Source organism: Marmota flaviventris, chromosome 1 (genome assembly GCF_047511675.1).
Source record: "Marmota flaviventris isolate mMarFla1 chromosome 1, mMarFla1.hap1, whole genome shotgun sequence".
Lineage (NCBI taxonomy): Eukaryota > Metazoa > Chordata > Mammalia > Rodentia > Sciuridae > Marmota > Marmota flaviventris.
The window spans coordinates 113,324,903-113,342,977 of NC_092498.1; the positions used below are offsets into that span (position 1 = coordinate 113,324,903).

The following is an 18,075-nucleotide window of genomic DNA, read 5'->3' on the forward strand; positions in this document are numbered from 1 at the left end:
ATTCACTATTTAAAACAATCAAGAAATTAAAGCCTGCCCTCCAACTCTCCACCCAAGCACACCAGGAGGAAAACACCAGTGAGTGGGTGGACATTCTTTTGGGGGAGGTGTAGCTCTGTCCCTGGGTCCGCCCACCGTGGGATCTTTAGGCTTTCCATTCCTGTCTGTTATCTGAGGGATTATGGGTTGAGAAGGAATTAATTTGGACGACAGGCAAAGGAACTTTGAAAGTGTATGTGAGGTCTAGGAGGTTCGTACAGAGAAGGTAAAGGAAGATTAAAAAGCAAAAGATGCTGGAGAGAAAACACAGTGGTTGTCCAGAGTCTTGCCCAATTGTCTTAAATTGTTAAAGAGTTTGTTTCTTTGATAGTATGATAAAGGGTAGTCATGCCCCAGAGGGAGGGGTGGGCAGAGCACATTCTTAGCATGTGTGAGCACCTGAGTTTGATTCCCAGCACTGGGGATGGGAGAACTCACATAATCTTGTATACAATTTCAGGGGGCTTACTGACTTTCCTTGGCCCATTCTCTGGATCCCAGGTATCACTGTTTGAGGCTCCCGTTTTATCGAGTTGAACACTGAGACCCAGAGTGGGAAAAGGCTTGTTCAAGACAACAGAGCGAGTCAGCCGTAGAGCCTCAAGAGCTCAGAAATCTGCACCAGGCTCTCTACCGAGCACCTGCGGAGCTGGAGAACGCAGGTGCGCAGCGCCCACCCGGCCAAGAGCAGAGGGAGGCCAGGCGACTTGAAGGGGCGGAGCCTACAAGCGCCCCGCCTCCGCCGCCGGGTTCGGGGGCGGGGCCTTCCTCCAACCTGCGCCGCTACAACATGGCTCCGCGTCTGTGCAGCATCTCTGCAGCGGCGCGGCTGGTGCTGGGGAACCCGGGACCCCGCGCAGGGGACGTCGCGGCTGCGGCTGCGACGCGGTGAGAGCCTGGCTGGGAGGCGGCGGCCGCGCGCTGAGTTGCAGGGGCGGCGGCCAGGGTCTGGGCCTGGGGGAGGGGCGGAGACTCCTGGTTTGGAGTCCAAGGATTAGAGGCGGAGCCAGGATCTAGGCCTGGGGAGGGTCTGGGAAAGAATGGGGGAGGTGAGAAAGTAAGGGCAGGGTCTTTGTGCTGGTGGGAATCTGGCTGTCCCTGAAGAATGAAAGATGGATTGAGTGGGAGGGGCAGGTTCTGGGGGAACCAAGGATAGTAGTATTGCCCCTTTCCTGGGGCCTTTGCCTGAGACTATGATTTAGCACCCGCTGGGGGTTTCTGGGCGAGGCACTTTCTTCCTCAGCAAGTTCTAGAAGGAAGAGATGAGGGCGAGGGTACAGGTGGGGGTGCCCCAAGGACCATTGCCTTACAGATCTTTTGCTTCCCCACTCTGAACTGTACAGGTGGGTCAACAGAAGCCTAAGATGGGAATTGTCCAAGGTCAGTCTCCATGCTGTGCAGTGGCAGTAGTGGAGCCTGAGTGTACCTTGCACTTTGCACCATAACTGATGGCTTTCTGGGGGAGGGAGGCTGGCCGGACCATGTGCTCACCCAAGGCTTTTGTTTGTCCTGGGCTGAGACAGGGCTTGGCTTCCCCTGAGTGACTCTAGGAAACTCCTCCCTCCTCCATTCAGTGCCCTGTACTTCCCCCATATCTGCACATATCACCCTGTGTACTTATGACTTGGTGCTTATCTATCTGCCCCATTAGACCATTACCTAATTTTTCTGTTTCCTCAATTCCCCACCCCCACAGGGATCAGGACAGTATATGCTCAAGAATATTTGCCAAAGAAGTGAGAACACTTTCTCCCACTTGTGAAAAGGAAGCAGTATTTCCTCCTGCCCAGCAGCCCAGGAGTGAAGCTGCAGAGTTCTGTTAAACCTGTGAGATGTTAGAGCACTATGCAGTGAGCCCTTTGGACACTGGGAAATAGGAGCCAAGCATGTGCCCCTCACCTGGACTACCTGATAATGAATGAGAAGGTTGACATCATAAAATGAACCTGGAGTTTGCCTGGCGCTAGCAAATTTAAATCAGCCATTTTTTGAAAGGTGCCCTTCAGTATGACATTTGACTTCTTCAAGCCTCAGTTTCCTTATCTGTAAAATGAGGATGACAAATAGGATGTATATCCTAGGAGTGTTGAGGACTGAAGAGGTCATGCTTGTGATGTGTCACCTGATGCACTCAAGTGTTATCCCTTGCTCAAACCTGTATCTCAGGCGATTTCTACCCTAGACCCCACAAAATGTCAGGGTTGAAAAGGCCTCATGGAGATAATCTTTTGTAGGCCCATGTTTTCTAGGTGAAGACATTGAGATTGGGGAAGGAACAGAATCATTTGGTGATAAAATCATTTGTGTGGATACCCAGGGGCTACAAAAGGAGTGGGAGACTTAGAGACAGCCTGCTGTCCTCAGTTGCATTTGGTAACTTGGGATGTGTCATTAAAGCTCCACTGAGCTATGGTTTCCTTCTCTGTAAAGTGGGCATGGTAATCCCTGCTTGGCACTTTTCACTGGATTGCTGGGAAGGCATATAGATTAGTATTTATCAAGTCCCTCAAAAACTGTTTTGCAGTTTTATAGTTTGTGGTCCCACATTGGGTACCTCTTGCTGATCCTCTGCCTGCCTCCTTTCTGGAGTCATTAGTGGGACCATCAATAGCCCTTCTGGTTTCTTGAGGTTTGGGGGCAATGAGGCTGCTGGGATGGAAACAGAGGCTGGGCCTTGAGATCAGACAGACCTGAATTGGAAACATCTCTGAGCCTCCTTGTATTTCATGTGTAGGTGGGTGGATGGGTGGTGCTGGGGATCAAACCCAGGACCTTGTGCATGCTAGGGAAGTGTTCCACCACTGAGCTATATCCTCAGTGCCAGACTCATTATTTAAAAAATATGCTGTAAGGATTAATATTTAGCATACAGTAAGTGCTCATAATAAGTAACACTGGTTACTTTTAACTGCTGCTTCAGTTGTCTTGTTAACAAAATTTCAGTTCTTCTAGCTGAAGACAGCCCTAGAACAAGAAGCAGAAATGCAGCCCCTCTCTAAAGTCAAGCTTTTCAAATGAGACATGCATAGAGCCAAGCCTTTTAGTGTATAAACTAGAACATTCTGGGTTTTATGTGGGGAGGCATCAGACTGTTGATCACTATTGGCAGTATGAATATGTCATCTACAATAGCTTTTCCTTAAGAGAGAGAAAAGTTCTCATCTGGGTCAAATATTTATTGGCAACTACTATGTCAAAAGCACTATACTGGGTATCTGGGAGATGGAAAGACATTAACTAGTAGCATCCCATGTGCCTAGGGAAAAAGACATATCCAGATAACATTGATGAAAGAGTTGAGGGGGAAATACTAGAGATATTTTTGTGGGGAAGGGCTGGAGCAGTCTAGCTGGGGCAGATCCTTCTAACAGATTGGACAAAACTTTATCTTGTTTTTCTGAGCTTAAGTGGCATTCTTAATATAGTTTAGATTCCAGGATTTTTGGCATTTCTGAGATGATTTACTGAGATTACATGAAGAAAAGATGAAATTGGAACAGTTCTGAAGCAATGATCCTCAACCTTGTGCCTATATCAGAATCCCCAGTGGGCTTATAAAAACTCAGACTGCTAAACCTATCCTTAGAGTTTTTGTTGCACTACTGGGGTGGGGCCTAAGAATTTCTCACAAGTTCCCAGGTAATACTGACACTGTTAGTTTGATACCTGCTGAGATAGGGAATCCTGGCTCTCTAGTTGCCAACTTCAAAAAGGAATTCACTCTGGAACCCTCACCAAAGTAGATAAAATCTAGAATCCCCAGAGGAGACCTTCAACCTTTGTTTTAGAGGCATTGGGCATCTTAAAAATGGTGCTTGGGCTGGGATTGTAGCTCAGGTAGAGTGCTTGTCTAGTACATGTGAGATACTAGGTTCGATCCTCAGCACCATATAAAAAATAAATAAAAGTATTGTGTCCATCTACTATATATATATGTATATATATATATATATATATATATATATATATATATACACACACACACACACATATATATATATATGTATATACATATATATACAAACACATACACATACATATGATGATGCTTTAAAGGGTGGGACTGTAGCTCAGTGGTAGAGCACTTGCGTAGCATGCTAGAGGCCCTGGGTTCCATACCCATCCCTTTAGGAAAAAGAAAAGAAAGAAAAAGGTAAAAGGCACTTTAAAGATAGAGGAGCAGATTAGGAAAAGATGGGGAAAGTGGGAGCTGGGAGATCCAGTAGGAAGGTAAGTAGGTAGGGATGGTGATATTAGTTGCACTGTATGTTAGGCCCTTTCTCTAAAGACCTGCTCAGTGGCTCCTATTTTACCGATGAGGAAAGTGAGGCCCAGAAAGATGAAGCTGAGCTAGGACTAGAACCTGGGTTTGTCCAGAGTCTGTGCTCTTAGGGGCTAATTCTGCTGTTGTTGAGAATGAAAAAGGTCCTTGATTCCTGAGTCTGTATTCTAGGCCAAGTTCCAAAATTTCTTTCCTTTCTTACCTCCAGCTTTCATCATTTTCATTGCAACTATATCTTAACCCTTCCTGCTCAGCCCATTTATTGATTTCCCAAATACAGATTGAGTCACAGATACCATGTACCCAGTCCTATTCCAGAAACTGGGGATAAAGTGGAGATGTAGCAGAACAGACCAAGTCGCTGCCTAGTGGGGCTGCTTCTGATGGGCACACAGACAATAAACTTAGTATATAATAAGTAACAAAAAAAAATTTTTTTGATACAATGTGTTTTATTTTTTGTAGGGTTGGATGTCAAACCCAGGTCCTTGTGCATGCTAGGCAAGTTCTCTACCACTGAGCTACACCCCCTGCCCTGATATAATGCTTTTTTTTTTTTTAAGATGGACACAATGTCTTTATTTATTTGTTTTTATGTGTTGCTGAGGATGGAACTCAGCAGTGTCTCACATGTGTGAGGCAAGCACTCTACCACTGAGCTATAACCCCAGCCCCTGACATAGTGTTTTATTTTGTTTTTGGATTGAACCCAAGGCATTTAACCACTGAGCCATATCCTAGTTGCTTATGGCCTCACTCAGTTGCTGAGGCTTGCCTTGAACTTGTGATCCTCTTGCCTCTGTCTGCTGAGCTGCTGGGATTACAAGTGTGTGCCACTGTACCCAGACATGGTGTTTTAGAAGTCACTGCAGACAAAATAAAAGAGCAGTGTGAATGGGGTTGAGAAGATCAAGGATAGGACATTGCAGATTCACTGAAAAAGTGAAACTTGAATTCTTCAAAATATGTACTTGAAGGTGCTGGAGTTCAGATCCATCCCAGGATTTTGGACAAGTCAATTGTTGGATTTTACCTTAGAAAAAGATATTTCAAAGTGGGTTGCTCTGCCCTGCTCACTTAACAAATGCAGAAACTGAAGCCCATAGGCAGAAAGGATTAGAGGATAGTGGGAAGAGATGGGAGCCCATCAGAGCTCCTGGGTCCTTTTCTCCTCCCCAGCATTTTAGCCCCCTAGCACTTTCCTCAGGACTAGATAACTGCCTATTTATCTTGGTACTACTGATGTTAATAAATTATAGGAAGCCTAGCTGTGGAGCAAAGGTCTTGGTTGACAAATAGAGATCCACTCTCCTCCAGGAATTAGCAGCCCCTTTACATTCAAACCAAGGTCAGGTCCCTCAGTGCCTACATGAGGTGAGAGGGCTGACCTTCAAGGAAAGAGCTCTTGCCAGGTGCAATATTGCATGCCTATAATCCCAGCTACTTGGGAGGCTGAGGCAGGAGGATTGCAAATTACAGGCCACTCTTGGCAATTTAGCAAAACCCTCACTCAGAATAAGAAAATAAATAAATTGGGCTGGGCATGGTGGCACACGCCTATAATCCCAGCAACTCGGGAGGCTGAGACAGGAGGATCACAAGTTCAAAGCCTCAGCAACAGCAAGGTGCTTAGCAAAGTGAGCCCCTGTCTATAAATAAAATTTTAAAAAGTGGCTGGGAGTATATTCAGTGGTTGAGTCCCCCTGAGTTCAATCCCCGGTACCTAAATAAATAAATAGAAATAAAGAAAGGAAGAAGACAGAAAAGAACTCTGCTCCCTAATTTTCTGTGTGACTTTGGCAAATCCCTTGAACTCTGAGCTTCTATTTTATCCTCCTGGAAATGGGGACAGTGGTAGTACCAACAATATAAGGTCATTGCATGGATTCAGTGAGATTATATAACTGAAAATTTCATCGGGGGTGCCCAGGGTTGTGGCTCAGTGGTTGAGCGCTTGCCTAGCATGCATGAAGCACTGGGTTCGATCCTCGACACCACAAAAAATAGAAACAAAGGTACTGTCTCCATCTACAACTAAAAAAAATATTAAAAAAAAAAATTCATCAGGGATCCCTGGCTTAGAGGCTCCTAATTTCCCAGACCATGCTATCCATCTATTGATAATTATCTTTTTGCTTTTTGTTAATAAAATAAATATATGTACAGTGATTGACAGGTAATTTAGAAATGCTTAAACCAATAGTTTTTATCTTTTAGAAAAACTTAAAATTAATAGAGAAAAATTTAACCATCTGCCTCTTCCCTCTCCCAGGAAAGCAATATAGTAGTCCTCCTTTATCCCTTGTTTCATTTACCATGATTTCCATTATCTGCCACCAATTGTAGTTGGAAAATATTAAATGGAAAATTCCAGAAGTAAACAGAGATGACATTCATGATTTTATTACAGAATATTGTTATATTTCTTTTAGTTTATTATTAGCATTGTTAATCTCTTACTGTGTCTGGATTATAAATTAAACTTTAGCATAAGTATACACATAGTTTGAAAAAACATAGTTTATATAGGGTTTGGGGGTCTTGGAATATATCTCTCACAGATAAGGAGACACTACTGAATTAATGGTTTTGAAAAATAATTTCTCATCTTTCTGTATGCTCCTACAAATATATTGCCAGTATAAGATGATTTTTAATTTTATTGCTGAGGATTTTATTGCCTCAGATGCACTAACTACTCGCTCTACCATTGAGCAATACCTCTGGTCCCATGATCTTTTCTTTATATATATATATATATATATATATATATATATATTTTTTTTTTTTTTTCTTTTTAGTTGTAGGTGGATGCGATATTTTTATTTTTATTTATTTTTATATGGTGTTGAAAATTGAACCCAGGGCCTCAAGTGTACAAGGCAAGTGCTCTACCACTGAGCTACACAACCCCAGCCCTCTAGATCTTTTTATTTTATCAGTCCCAGAGGCTGATCCATATTTTGGTACCAGGGATAGAACCCAGGAGCTTTGTACATTGCCAGCCCTTTTTACTTTTCATTTTGAGGCAGGGTCTCACTAGGTGGCTTACAGCCTCACTAAAGTTGCTAAGGCTGGCTTTGAATTTGGGATACTCCTGCCTTAGTTTCCCAGGCTGCTTAGATTAAAGGTGTGCGCCACCATGCCCAGCAAAAGTGATGTTGTTATTTGCTAGAGGCTTGAAAAGGAAGAGGGTTTGCTGCTGCTACACACCATCTCTCCAGCACATTTGCTTTTCAGGCCAGGCCATGAGACCACAGAATAAGGAGACAGTCTCAAAATAAGCCTGCCCTTGCTGGAACCTTGCATATGTATGGGGAGGTAACAGTCCCCAACTGGCAGGATCTTCCACAGGTCCCCCAGCTCTAAACTACAGTCTCATAATCAAAATGCATAATCATGTTCACTGGTTTATTATGTTTCACTGCACCCTATCTGGGTGGGCCAGCTTTGGCCCAGTGAATAAATCAAGGCCTTGTAATGCTTCTTACCCACCCTCTGCCTGTATCTGCCAAATCAGCCCTGGAGACTGACCAAGTCATCTCCTCACTTCCCAGACTGCTGAAGGCAGAGTTTAAGGCCTGCTCACCCGGTGTCTTAAAGTGAACTGTGACCTCCTCAAGGACAAGGCTTATTTGTGTTTGGCTCTCTGTAGGACCTAAGTGGGCACAGGGCAAGTGCAGTATGAGCTGAGGGGAAGACAGTGAGTACAGTCTTCCCATCGGAAGGGACAGAAATTACAAAGAAGCAACATAGTAAAAGAGCCTGGTGTGTTCAGGGTAGAGTACACCTGGAAAGTGGCAAACACAGGTGTGTGTGTGGGGGGGGGGCAACGAGATAGGTTGGGTTGTCAAGGACTTAGGCAAGCCCTTGACAAGACCCCAATCCCAGCAAATCTCAAGCAGGGGTTGATTCTCTTGTAAGTGGCTACAATTGTTGGCCCAAGTAGAAGACCCTTTGGGAAAGGGGGAAGTATATGAAAGGAGGCTAAAGAGAGAGGTTAGAGGTGAGGCTGCCTCTCCCATACTTCTGAGATCCTACAAAGCTGCAGACTGGACAGCTGGGATCTCAAGTCAGCCAGGTTGTTGGCATTTCACACTCAAGCTGCAATGGGATTCCATGGCCCAAAATCACCAGCCTTGGGGAGTAAGACATCTGACACTTTTTTTTTTTTTTTTTTTGGTGGGGGTGTTGGGGATCGAACCCAGGTCCTCAGGCTTGGTAGTTAAGTGCTGTACCACTGATCTACATCTCTAATCCCAGAGCAAGACATCTAGGCAGATGGAATTACTACCCGTGCATGTCTCCCTAAACTTTTTTGTCCTACAGTTTCTATTCCAAGGACAATGAAGGCAGCTGGTTTCGGTCCCTCTTTGTCCACAAGGTGGATCCTCGGAAGGATGCCCACTCCACCCTGCTGTCCAAGAAGGAGACCAGCAACCTCTATAAGATCCAGTGTGAGTGGCTGCTGGGCTGACAGCCCTTCCCTCTCAGGGTCTCAGGTCTCTTTGAGGTTCCAACATGGAGATGAAAGGTTGGGAACATTCTCTGCTATCCTGGGAGCTTTGGCTTTAATGGTTCCACCCACCCCAAATGAAGACACACCCACACACACCCTGTTTCACCTCCCACTATCTGTCCTCTGTTGCAGTTCACAATGTGAAGCCTGAGTGTCTGGATGCCTACAACAGCCTGACGTGAGCATCTTTTCTCCATTGGCCTGTCGTAGCCCCTGCTTGAGGAACCCCAATCCCAGAAAAGCCTCAGAACATCTTCTCCCTCCTTCTTGCCAAAATCCAGGAGATGTGGATTTCCTTGCTGGAAGTCCTAAGGATGTCTTGTCCAGCCTGTGCATCTTAGAGATAGACTGAGCTCTGATTCAGGGGGCCTGATTTGGAACCCTTATTCATAGGGCCCTATTGGCTGGTGTGAGCCTTGTCCTCTCTCTCTGTGTTCCTCCCACAGGGAGGCTGTGCTGCCTAAGCTGCACCTGGATGAGGACTATCCCTGCTCACTTGTGGGCAACTGGAACACATGGTATGGGGAACAGGACCAGGCAGGTGAGGTGCCCATCTCCCTAACACCACCTACTCATCTTTCTGTATGCTCCTACAAATATATTACCAGTATAAGATGATTTTTGATTTTATTGCCTCAGACGCACTAACTACTCACTCTGTCCTCTAGACCTCTCGCATCTCTCTGCCTTGTACTCCTTTCACAACAGCTCCTAGCAGGGGAGGGTCTTTCTCAACACACATCTTGTTGCCTCACTCCCCTGCTAAACATGGGCCGGGATTCTCCTGTACCCTCTGTGACCTGCGAGTCCTTCTCCATCGAGCCTTATCTCACCCTCCATGCACACTGCCACATCCACACTTGCATGAGCCAGGCGGGATCCTGGAAGTCCCCTGATCTGTACCTCCCCACAACAGTGCACCTGTGGAGATTCTCAGGCGGCTACCCGGCCCTCATGGACTGCATGAACAAGCTCAAAAACAACAAGGTATGTCAGTGTCCACTTGACCAACCTCTTTGGATATTAGTTCTGGCCCAGCCCTGCTGCTGGGGGCTCCTCCACTAGCCCACAGGGCACACTGCTGGGGTGGAGGGCACTTCCTAGCTGCTGTACCCATACTGCCATGCCCACAGGAGTACCTGGAGTTCCGAAAGGAGCGGAGCTGTATGCTGCTATCTAGGAGAAACCAGTTGCTCCTGGAGTTTAGCTTCTGGAATGAGCCACAGCCTAGAGCGGGCCCCAACATCTATGAACTGAGAACATACAAGCTCAAGGTATCTCCCTCCCAAAAGATCCCCTTTGTCCCCCACCCTCCCTGCTGCATGTTGCTCTATGGATGCCCCTAGGTGGGTGGGCCATGTGCCCCAGCACATAGTCTGTATTTCTGGCCTTTTCCTTCCTATGTGCTTGGAGCAGAGGTGTGTACATTCATGTCTGTACCTGCATTCCAGGTGTAAGTCAGGGCTCATGAATGGGGCCTATTTCCAAGTTGCTCCCGGAGCTAGGGAGATAGGACAGTTTTTCATCTCTGCCATGTTATGATGCTAGGAATCCAAGGTGGGGGCTCATTCCCCTCCTCTTTCTGGTTCTCTTTCAGCCAGGAACCATGATTGAGTGGGGGAACAACTGGTGAGTGGTGGCATCGGGGCTGGGAATGTGGGGAATGCTTGCTGTCCTGCCCCAGCACGGCTTCTGGTGGGCCACTTTCCCAGGGCCATGTCACAGGAAACCCAGCATCCTCTGTCCCTCCCAGATCCTGGAGAAAGATCCTATGAGGAGATGCAGATCTCCTAGTAAATGGTGAGGTTTCCCTTTGTAGGAAAGCAGCCAGCATCTGTATCTCCATTATCCTATTCCCTCAGCATCTCTGAGAGCCACGGGCCCCACCTCAGCCCTCTGCTGTGAGGTGTGGCCAAGGAATCAGCCTGGGTCCAGCTCAGGAGGCCCTGTGCACCAGACTGGCTCCTGCCCCACACTCTCTGCCATCTCTAGGGCTCGGGCCATCAAGTACCGACAGGAGAACCAGGAGGCAGTAGGCGGCTTCTTCTCACAGATAGGAGAGCTCTACGTTGTGCACCACCTCTGGGGTAGGTCAGGGACCTTCCAGGAGCTTTCTGTTTGTCCCCTTTATCCATTAGCACTCTGTAAACCAGAGGGATACATTAGTACCCTTGTGGAACTTACAGACTAGTAGAGGGAGACATTACTTCAGATGTAAACAAGCCAAAGTAACTCATTTCAGATGATTACAAATATTATTTGTAGAAAAGAGACTGGGGGAGATGATAGGAAAAAACACGGAGAACCTATATGGGCTTGGGTAGAAAAGGCCTCTCTGAGGGGTAAATGTAAGCTCAGAATTAAAGGGTGAGAAGGAGCCAGCTGTGAATTGCATTGTGAATGGAGAGAACAGCATGTGCAAAGGCCATGCAATGAGGAAAGGCCTTTGAGGTTTGAGGTAGAGAAAGGAGACTGGTATGGAATGAGTGGGGAATAAAGTGAGACAGGATATGAGAAGGAACGGACACCAGATCAGGCTGAGCCTTACAGGCCACAGAGAAGAGCTGGGATTTATCATAAATGGAGTGGGAGGCTGGAGCAGCCTTCTAACAGGATTCCTCTGGCTGCTGTGTGTGTTACTGAGGGTGTTTGGTAGGGAAGCAAAAGAGAAAGCTGGGCCTCAGGAGATGCTCCATCAGTTCATGCAGACAAGGATGGGGCCTAGCCTCAGGAAGTGGCAGTGGACTGCTGAGATGTCCACAGATTCATTAGTCTAGAGGTTCAACCAGTGGAACTTGAGAATGAATCGTCTGTGGTGGAGCAAGGAGAAGAGCAAGGAGGAGGAGTCAGGAGTGTAATTTTGGCCCTCAGAATGTTACATTTAAGATACTGACATACTTAAGATGTCACATGGGCACTGCAATGCAGTCTGGAATCCACAGGAGAGTTTGGGGCTAAACATATACATTTTGGAATTGACATGTCCACGCCTTAAACCCTGAAGGCCATTCCCCACTGCAGGGCCTTTGTAAGTGCTTTTCCCTTAAGAATGCCATCCCCCAGCAATTCACAGCCAGCTCCTCCTCCTGTAGCTCTGAGTTTCCATTTCACCCCCTCAGAGAGGCTTTTCTTGTCTTCTTTATCTCCCTGTCTCTTTTCTAATAGCAGTATTTGTGGTCATCTGAAATTAATCTTTTTTGTACATCTGGTTGGATAAGATTGACAAAGTAGACATTGTTTGCTAATAGTCCAAGGGAGGCATCTGGGGAACAAAAAAAAAAAAAGCTGGGCAGAATTTGGCGCAGTGGAAAGGGGACCCTGTGCTGGAGAAGGGATCAGATCCTCTGTGCCTTTCCCACAGCTTATAAAGACCTGCAGTCTCGGGAGGAGACTCGAAATGCTGCCTGGAGGAAGAGGGGCTGGGATGAAAATGTCTACTATACAGGTGAGCACCATTCTGGCAGTCACTGGGACCTTTGGAGGTCATCTGCTGGGAGCCCTGTCTGAGAATGAAAGGATGCAATCCCCTCTACAAAGAGATCTAGTTTCACATCCAGTAATTGGGGGATTCATTTCTTTTTTTTCTTTTTTGGTATTGGGGATTTAACCCAAGGGTGCTTTACCACTGAGCTACATCCCCACCCCTTTTTCTTTTTTAAAATTTTGAGACAAGGTCTCACTAAGTTTCTTAGGGTCTCATTAAATTGCTGAGGCTGGCTTTGACGTTGTGATTCTCCTGCCTCAGCCTCCCAAGTCACTGGGATTACAAGGACATGCCACTGTGCCTGGCTTCAGAATTCACTTTTAAACAATAAGTTTGTGTGTTTTTATCATAGTGGTACTTTCCACATGATATAAGCAGTCTTAAGTGAGTACTCTCGGGGGATGGAGATGTGTTGGTGTTATAGCTGAGTGCCTGAGGCTGCTTCCTCATCTGTGAGAGAGTGATGGTACTAGTTTCCCTCAGATGGCTACAGAGAGGACTTCATGAACTAATGTATGAAAAGTGCTCCTCACCCCTTTTGTACAGCAGATTGAACCCAGGGGTACTTAACCACTGAGCCACATCCCTAGCCCTTTTTTATTTTTTATTTTGAAACAGGGTCTCATCTAAGTTGTTTAGGCCTCACTAAGTTGCTGAAGCTGGCCTTGTGTCTCCTCCTACCTTAGCCTCACAAGTCACTGGGATCATGTCTGGCTAAAAAGTGCTATGTCCTGACTCTGGCATAGAGAAATCATTCAGTAAAGTTTTTAAGCAAGTTTTTTGCTCATGGTGTTTGCCACTAGAACCCCAGAGAACCACCTAGAGTCAGTAGATGTTGACTATCTGTGGGGAACTGTGGTGGGTGGGTGGAGCCTCATAAATAAGAGCCTGTCCCTTCTCTTGAGCATAATTAAGCTTCCACACTTAACAGCTAGTGTCAGGAACAATGTCTTTTTTTCGAGGGGAGGCAGAGACCAAGGATTGAACAAAGGTGCTTAACCACTGAGTCACATCCCCAGGTCTTTTTATTTTCTATTTTGAGACAGGGTCTCACTAAGTTGTTTAGGGTCTCCCTAAATTGTAGAGGCTGGGCTTGAATTTGTAATCCTCACGCTTCAGCCTCCTGAGTCACTGGGATTAGAGGCATGCACCATTCCTGGCTAAGAATGTCTCTTCCAAAAAAGGTAGCTGGAGCCTTGCTATTCAAAGTGTGGTTCCAATTGACAATGTTGGCATCCTCTGGACACTTGTAAGAAATGCTGCATCAGCCTCCCCCAGCCTATTGAATCAGAATCTGCACTGTAACAAGAAATTACAGGTGATTTGTATGCACATTAGAGTCTGAAAAGCTCTGAGCAGGAGGAAAGAGTCTAACCTCCTGAGTAACCTTGAGCTGACCCTCTTCTCTCTGGGTTGCAGATTCCCCATCTGTAAAATGAGGTGGTTGAACTAACTCAGTGTTTTTCAAACCTCAGCACCTTGAGGATCCCCTCACAGCTTTTGTTCTCCATTGTACTACCACAATTTTTTTTTTCTTTTTTGTACCAGGGATTGAACCCAAGGGCACTTAACCACTGAGCCGCATCACCAGCCCTTTTTTAAAAAAATATTTTATTTAGAGACAGCGTCCTGCTAACTTCCTTAGGACCTCACTAAATAGCTGAGGCTGGCTTTGAACTCACCATCCTCCTGCCTCAGCCTCCCAAACCACTAGGAATATAGGTGTGCGCCACTGTGCCTGGCCTACCAGTTTTTTTAAAAAGTTGTCTTAGGGCTGGGGATATAACTCAGCTGGTAGAGTGCTTGCCTTGCATGCACAGGCCCAGGGTTCAATCCCAGCACTGGAAAAAAAAAAAAAATGGTTTTAGTGCCAAGAATTAAACTTAGGACCTTGCACATGCTCATAAGCATACACACTCTCACTGAGCTACACCCCCACCTTTACAATGATTTTTTGATATCTTTCTTTAAATCTCCCTACTTTGTCCTTAGCAATAATATCTGTGAAAGCATTTTTATACTATGATAGTTTTCGGTTTTTTTGTTTCTGTGGTGCTAGGGATGAACTCAGGGTCTCATGCATGCTAGTCAAGTGTTGTCCCACTGAGCTAAATCCCTAGCCCTATGCCACTTATTTTTCCACATATACACGAAGGTAAATTTTTAATTTTTCTGCTGGGCACCATTGTACACGCCTATAATCCAGCAATTTTGGATGCTGAAGCAGAAGGATCACAAGTTTGAGGCCAGCCTCAGCAATTTAGTAAGAACCTGTCTCAAAATAAAAAACTAAAAAGGACTGGGAGGTAACTTAGTAGTAAAGTGCCCCTGGGTTCAATCCCCAGTACCAAAAAGCAGAACAATAAAAATGTTCATCTCATTACCCTGAAAGTCCTGTCTCATTCCATAATTTGGGAGACCTGATGCTTTCAATCCGCCTTTTTAGGAAGGCAATGAGTCTTTCCTGTTTCAGCATCTGAGCTGCCTCTTCTTTCAACGGCTTGTGTGTCCATGTGTGTATGAGGGGTTGTTGGCTTGTCTACACCCCTATCCCAACCTCTTCCTTTCTCCACAGTCCCCTTGGTGCGACACATGGAGTCTCGGATCATGATCCCCTTGAAGATTTCGCCTCTACAATGATGCTGCTGATGGCTCTAGCTCCTTCCCCTTCTCCCTCAAGGCAGCCAGGACAGAGGAGTTCCCAGTCCTGATTTCTCTTGGCTCTGGGAAGACTCTGAAGGGTAGTGCACAGCTCAGACAAAGATGACAAGGCTCTGAGGACTTAAGCTCTGTCCAGATCCATCCTTCCCTAAGCCTTTCCACTCACCTCTTTCCCCTCTGCTGGTAGTTTCTAATTTCCCTAAATGAAGAATAGCAACCTTTTAGGACTTCTCACATTTCTCCCCGAGATTCCTCATAATCAAGGCCACCAGTCCCAGGTATCAGCATGGAAACCCTTGGGTTAGCATAGTTGCACAGAAGGTAGTGTGAAAGGAGGAGGTCAGACCAGGCCAGGCTTTGAGGAATTCCCTGATCTCCACTGTGCCATCCTTACTGCATAAGCAAAGACTGAGTCAAGTCCCACTTGTTGGGGAAAAGCCTGGTATTGCCATAAACCCTCAAATCTTAAAGGTTAGAATGAAATCCAGAATCTATCCAGAGAGGCTGGGAAAAGGGATTGGAGCAGGATTAATTTGGGAGCAAGAGACAGACATGAAACAGAAACTAGAACTTAGAACTCAAGAGAACTTGCACAATTTGTAAAACAGAACTGGGAAGACAGAATAAAGGTGACCAATTGGCAAGAAGGTCCATAATACTAGATAGAGAAGCTTATCTGGGATTGAGAACTTAAATATGTAGTTCCAGCCCTTATCCTGCCCTCCCTCCTTCTTACAGGCAAAACTACAGGACAGGGCCTGTATTTCCCTCATCCAGCATTATTTTCCCCTTACTTGACATTCTGTCAGCCCAACTCTTATTTTACAGGGCCTGAAGCCTGTGGAGTAGGGTCAGTGACTCTGGGGACTTCCTCAGTGACCCCAATACCTCATGAACCCTTGGGTAGCTTGAGTCTGCCTCCTTACCAGGAAAATGCGCTGGAGTTGCTGATGGAATCAATTAAATATTTACTACAAATTATGGTGTCTTTTCCTCATTTGCAAGTAATTTCAGCCCAAAGCAGAACTGGCAGGCTTCTCAGTTTCACCTGGTGATCCGTTCTCTGGAGGGTACTGTGTTCTGGAGCTACTCTCAAGGAGGGCATCTTCATCCTTACCCAAGGGCACAACATGGAATTCGGAATGAATATTGAATGTAGCTCCAGATAAATGGGATTTACACCAAAAATCCTGGACCCTTACAATTCATGCTGGGGATAGAAAACACTTGATGCATCCAAAATCTGCGTAAAAGTTGTGATTCTGAACTGGGCAAATCAAGACTAACATGGAGAAATAGGTGATGCACACTTGTGGAAAAAACAGTGTAAAATTGAATTCTACCCTCCCTGAATTGCCACCTTCATTGGTGTATTGTGTTATGGGGAATATGGTCGTAGTCGGGTTATGGCTGAGTGAGGGTGAAGTGGCCCGCGCCCATAACTCCAGAGACTCCGGAGGCTGAAGCAGGAGGATCACAAGTTGGAGGCCGGCCTTGGCAACTTATACCAGGTCTCAAAATAAGTTGAAAGGCTGGGGATGTAGCTCAGAGGCAAAATGCTCCTGGGTTCAATTCCTAGTGCCATTGAAAAAAGGAAAGGCCCTATTTGGGAGGCAAATTCACTAGGGACCAAATTAGACAATGCCATGCTCTTGTGCTAATCTTCTGCATATCACAGTTATTTAAACAGTTTGGGAAGTGAGCGCCCACTAGTAGCGCGACTGCTTTACGCTTTGGGGAAACAACTAGTCACCGAAGAGCCTAACCGCACAGCCAAAGTTACCCGGTTTCCGAGAGCGAGATGGGGCAACCCCTGATAAGAACCGCCACTTCCTTTCCTCCCACGCGCACCCGCGGGTTTCCGGGGCCCTCGCCTTTGCTTCCGGTCTCCGCTCCTTACTTCCGCCAGGCCGCTCTTTCCTTTCTTCCGCTTCTCTATGGTGTATGCGCTTAGATTGCCGGGCGGCCGGAAGTAGCTCGCAGTCCAGTCGGGGCCGGTCGGTGAAGCAGTGTGGTGAGGAAGGGAAGAGGGTGGTGTGACCCGCGGCACGGCGGAATCGGGTTGGGCGCTTCTGGACTGAGGTGCAAACAGCGCAAGGGGTGTCTCTGGGCTGGAGTACCAACCATATTATCCGCCCTCTCCTCCTGGGGTTCCTGGTCCCCGGGCTCCGCGCTGTATCCTCATCTGGAAAATGTTTGCTGCAGCATCCTCAGGCCCTGCTTTGTAGCCTCATGATGTTAATGATGGTGGTAACAGCTCACGTTTATTGTGCAGTCTTGTGTGCTGGGCATTCTATTGTGTTCCAGTGTTGGGATTTCGGGTCCCACCTTTGTGGAGTTTACCAATTCAGTTTGCCACTTGTACAATTAGTTTACCAAATATTTTTATTCCAGTCACTTTATTTATTTGAGAGCGGTGGTTATTGGGGCTCGAACCTAGGTCTTTAGGCATGCTAGGCAAGCGTTCTACCACTGAGCTACACTTCCAGCCCCGTTTCACTTTTTAAACATAAATACTTGGAGAAAAAATGTCAAGTTATTTTACCATGAAAATTGGAAAATTGCTTTCATTTGTTTTATGCAGAAGATAATGATACAAATATATTTAATATAATGAAAACAGGCCTTTGTTAACAAATTCTGCCCAGATTTCATTGTCTAAGGCTTGGAGATAAAGTCCTGGGTTTTTTTTAAACAAGTGAACCTTGGTATTCATAGATGTCAAAAATAAATTATGGAAGATATAAGTTCTTGAAGCAATTGGAAGTTTCAAAAAAGAATTGAAAGGGATTAATTTTCTCCTTGGGTATTCAGTGTTACGTAATATCACCCATGCACCACAGCCCCAGCTCAAGTTTATCATCTTTCCTAGTAGAGTGTCTTTTGTGTTAATGCCTTCCCTCCCCATGAGCCCTGATATAGAGACTGTTATTCTCATTTGATTTGTGAGGAAACGGATCCTGAAAAAAGTGAAGTGACTTGACCCAGAACTTGAAGCCATAAAATAGTAGAGCGGAGATTCTAGTTAGTGCACTTTTGACTCTGCCTCAACACACTGTTGGCTCCCCCCAATAAGTGTGGCAGCTAACT

The 18,075-nt window shown here is 46.0% G+C and overlaps 2 protein-coding genes across 4 annotated transcripts in view; both read left to right on the top strand.

The window, feature by feature from the left end:
* Window positions 1-809: 809 nt before the first annotated feature.
* Nipsnap1 (nipsnap homolog 1) lies at window positions 810-15,963 on the top strand. 2 transcript variants are annotated; one of them, XM_027956036.2, is made up of 10 exons: window positions 810-927; window positions 8,651-8,778; window positions 8,973-9,018; window positions 9,287-9,381; window positions 9,757-9,827; window positions 9,974-10,114; window positions 10,438-10,469; window positions 10,833-10,927; window positions 12,202-12,285; window positions 14,900-15,963. In XM_027956036.2, the coding sequence occupies exons 1-10, from the start codon at window positions 830-832 to the stop codon at window positions 14,962-14,964; spliced, it is 855 nt and encodes a 284-aa protein (XP_027811837.2). In that variant the 5' UTR covers window positions 810-829; the 3' UTR covers window positions 14,965-15,963. The 2 variants fall into 2 exon arrangements, with proteins under 2 accessions (XP_027811837.2, XP_071470975.1); XM_071614874.1 differs by lacking the exons at window positions 10,438-10,469; window positions 10,833-10,927.
* A 970-nt stretch (window positions 15,964-16,933) lies between these two features.
* Thoc5 (THO complex subunit 5) overlaps window positions 16,934-18,075 on the top strand; it is a 37,252-nt gene continuing 36,110 nt past the window's right edge. For both annotated transcript variants that reach the window (XM_027956030.2, XM_027956031.2), the window contains exon 1: window positions 16,934-16,999. The gene's annotated coding sequence lies outside the window, so the exon portion shown is untranslated. The remainder of the gene's footprint in view (window positions 17,000-18,075) is intronic.

What these genes read in the sequence shown, in the direction of transcription:
- Nipsnap1 (XM_027956036.2), top strand. Translation starts at nt 830, where the DNA reads ATGGCTCCGCGTCTGTGCAGCATCTCTGCAGCGGCGCGGCTGGTGCTG. An exon ending in GCGGCTGCGGCTGCGACGCG is followed by an intron (nt 928 to 8,650) that starts GTGAGAGCCTGG and finishes TTTGTCCTACAG; the next exon opens with TTTCTATTCCAAGGACAATG. An exon ending in TGAAAATGTCTACTATACAG is followed by an intron (nt 12,286 to 14,899) that starts GTGAGCACCATT and finishes CTTTCTCCACAG; the next exon opens with TCCCCTTGGTGCGACACATG.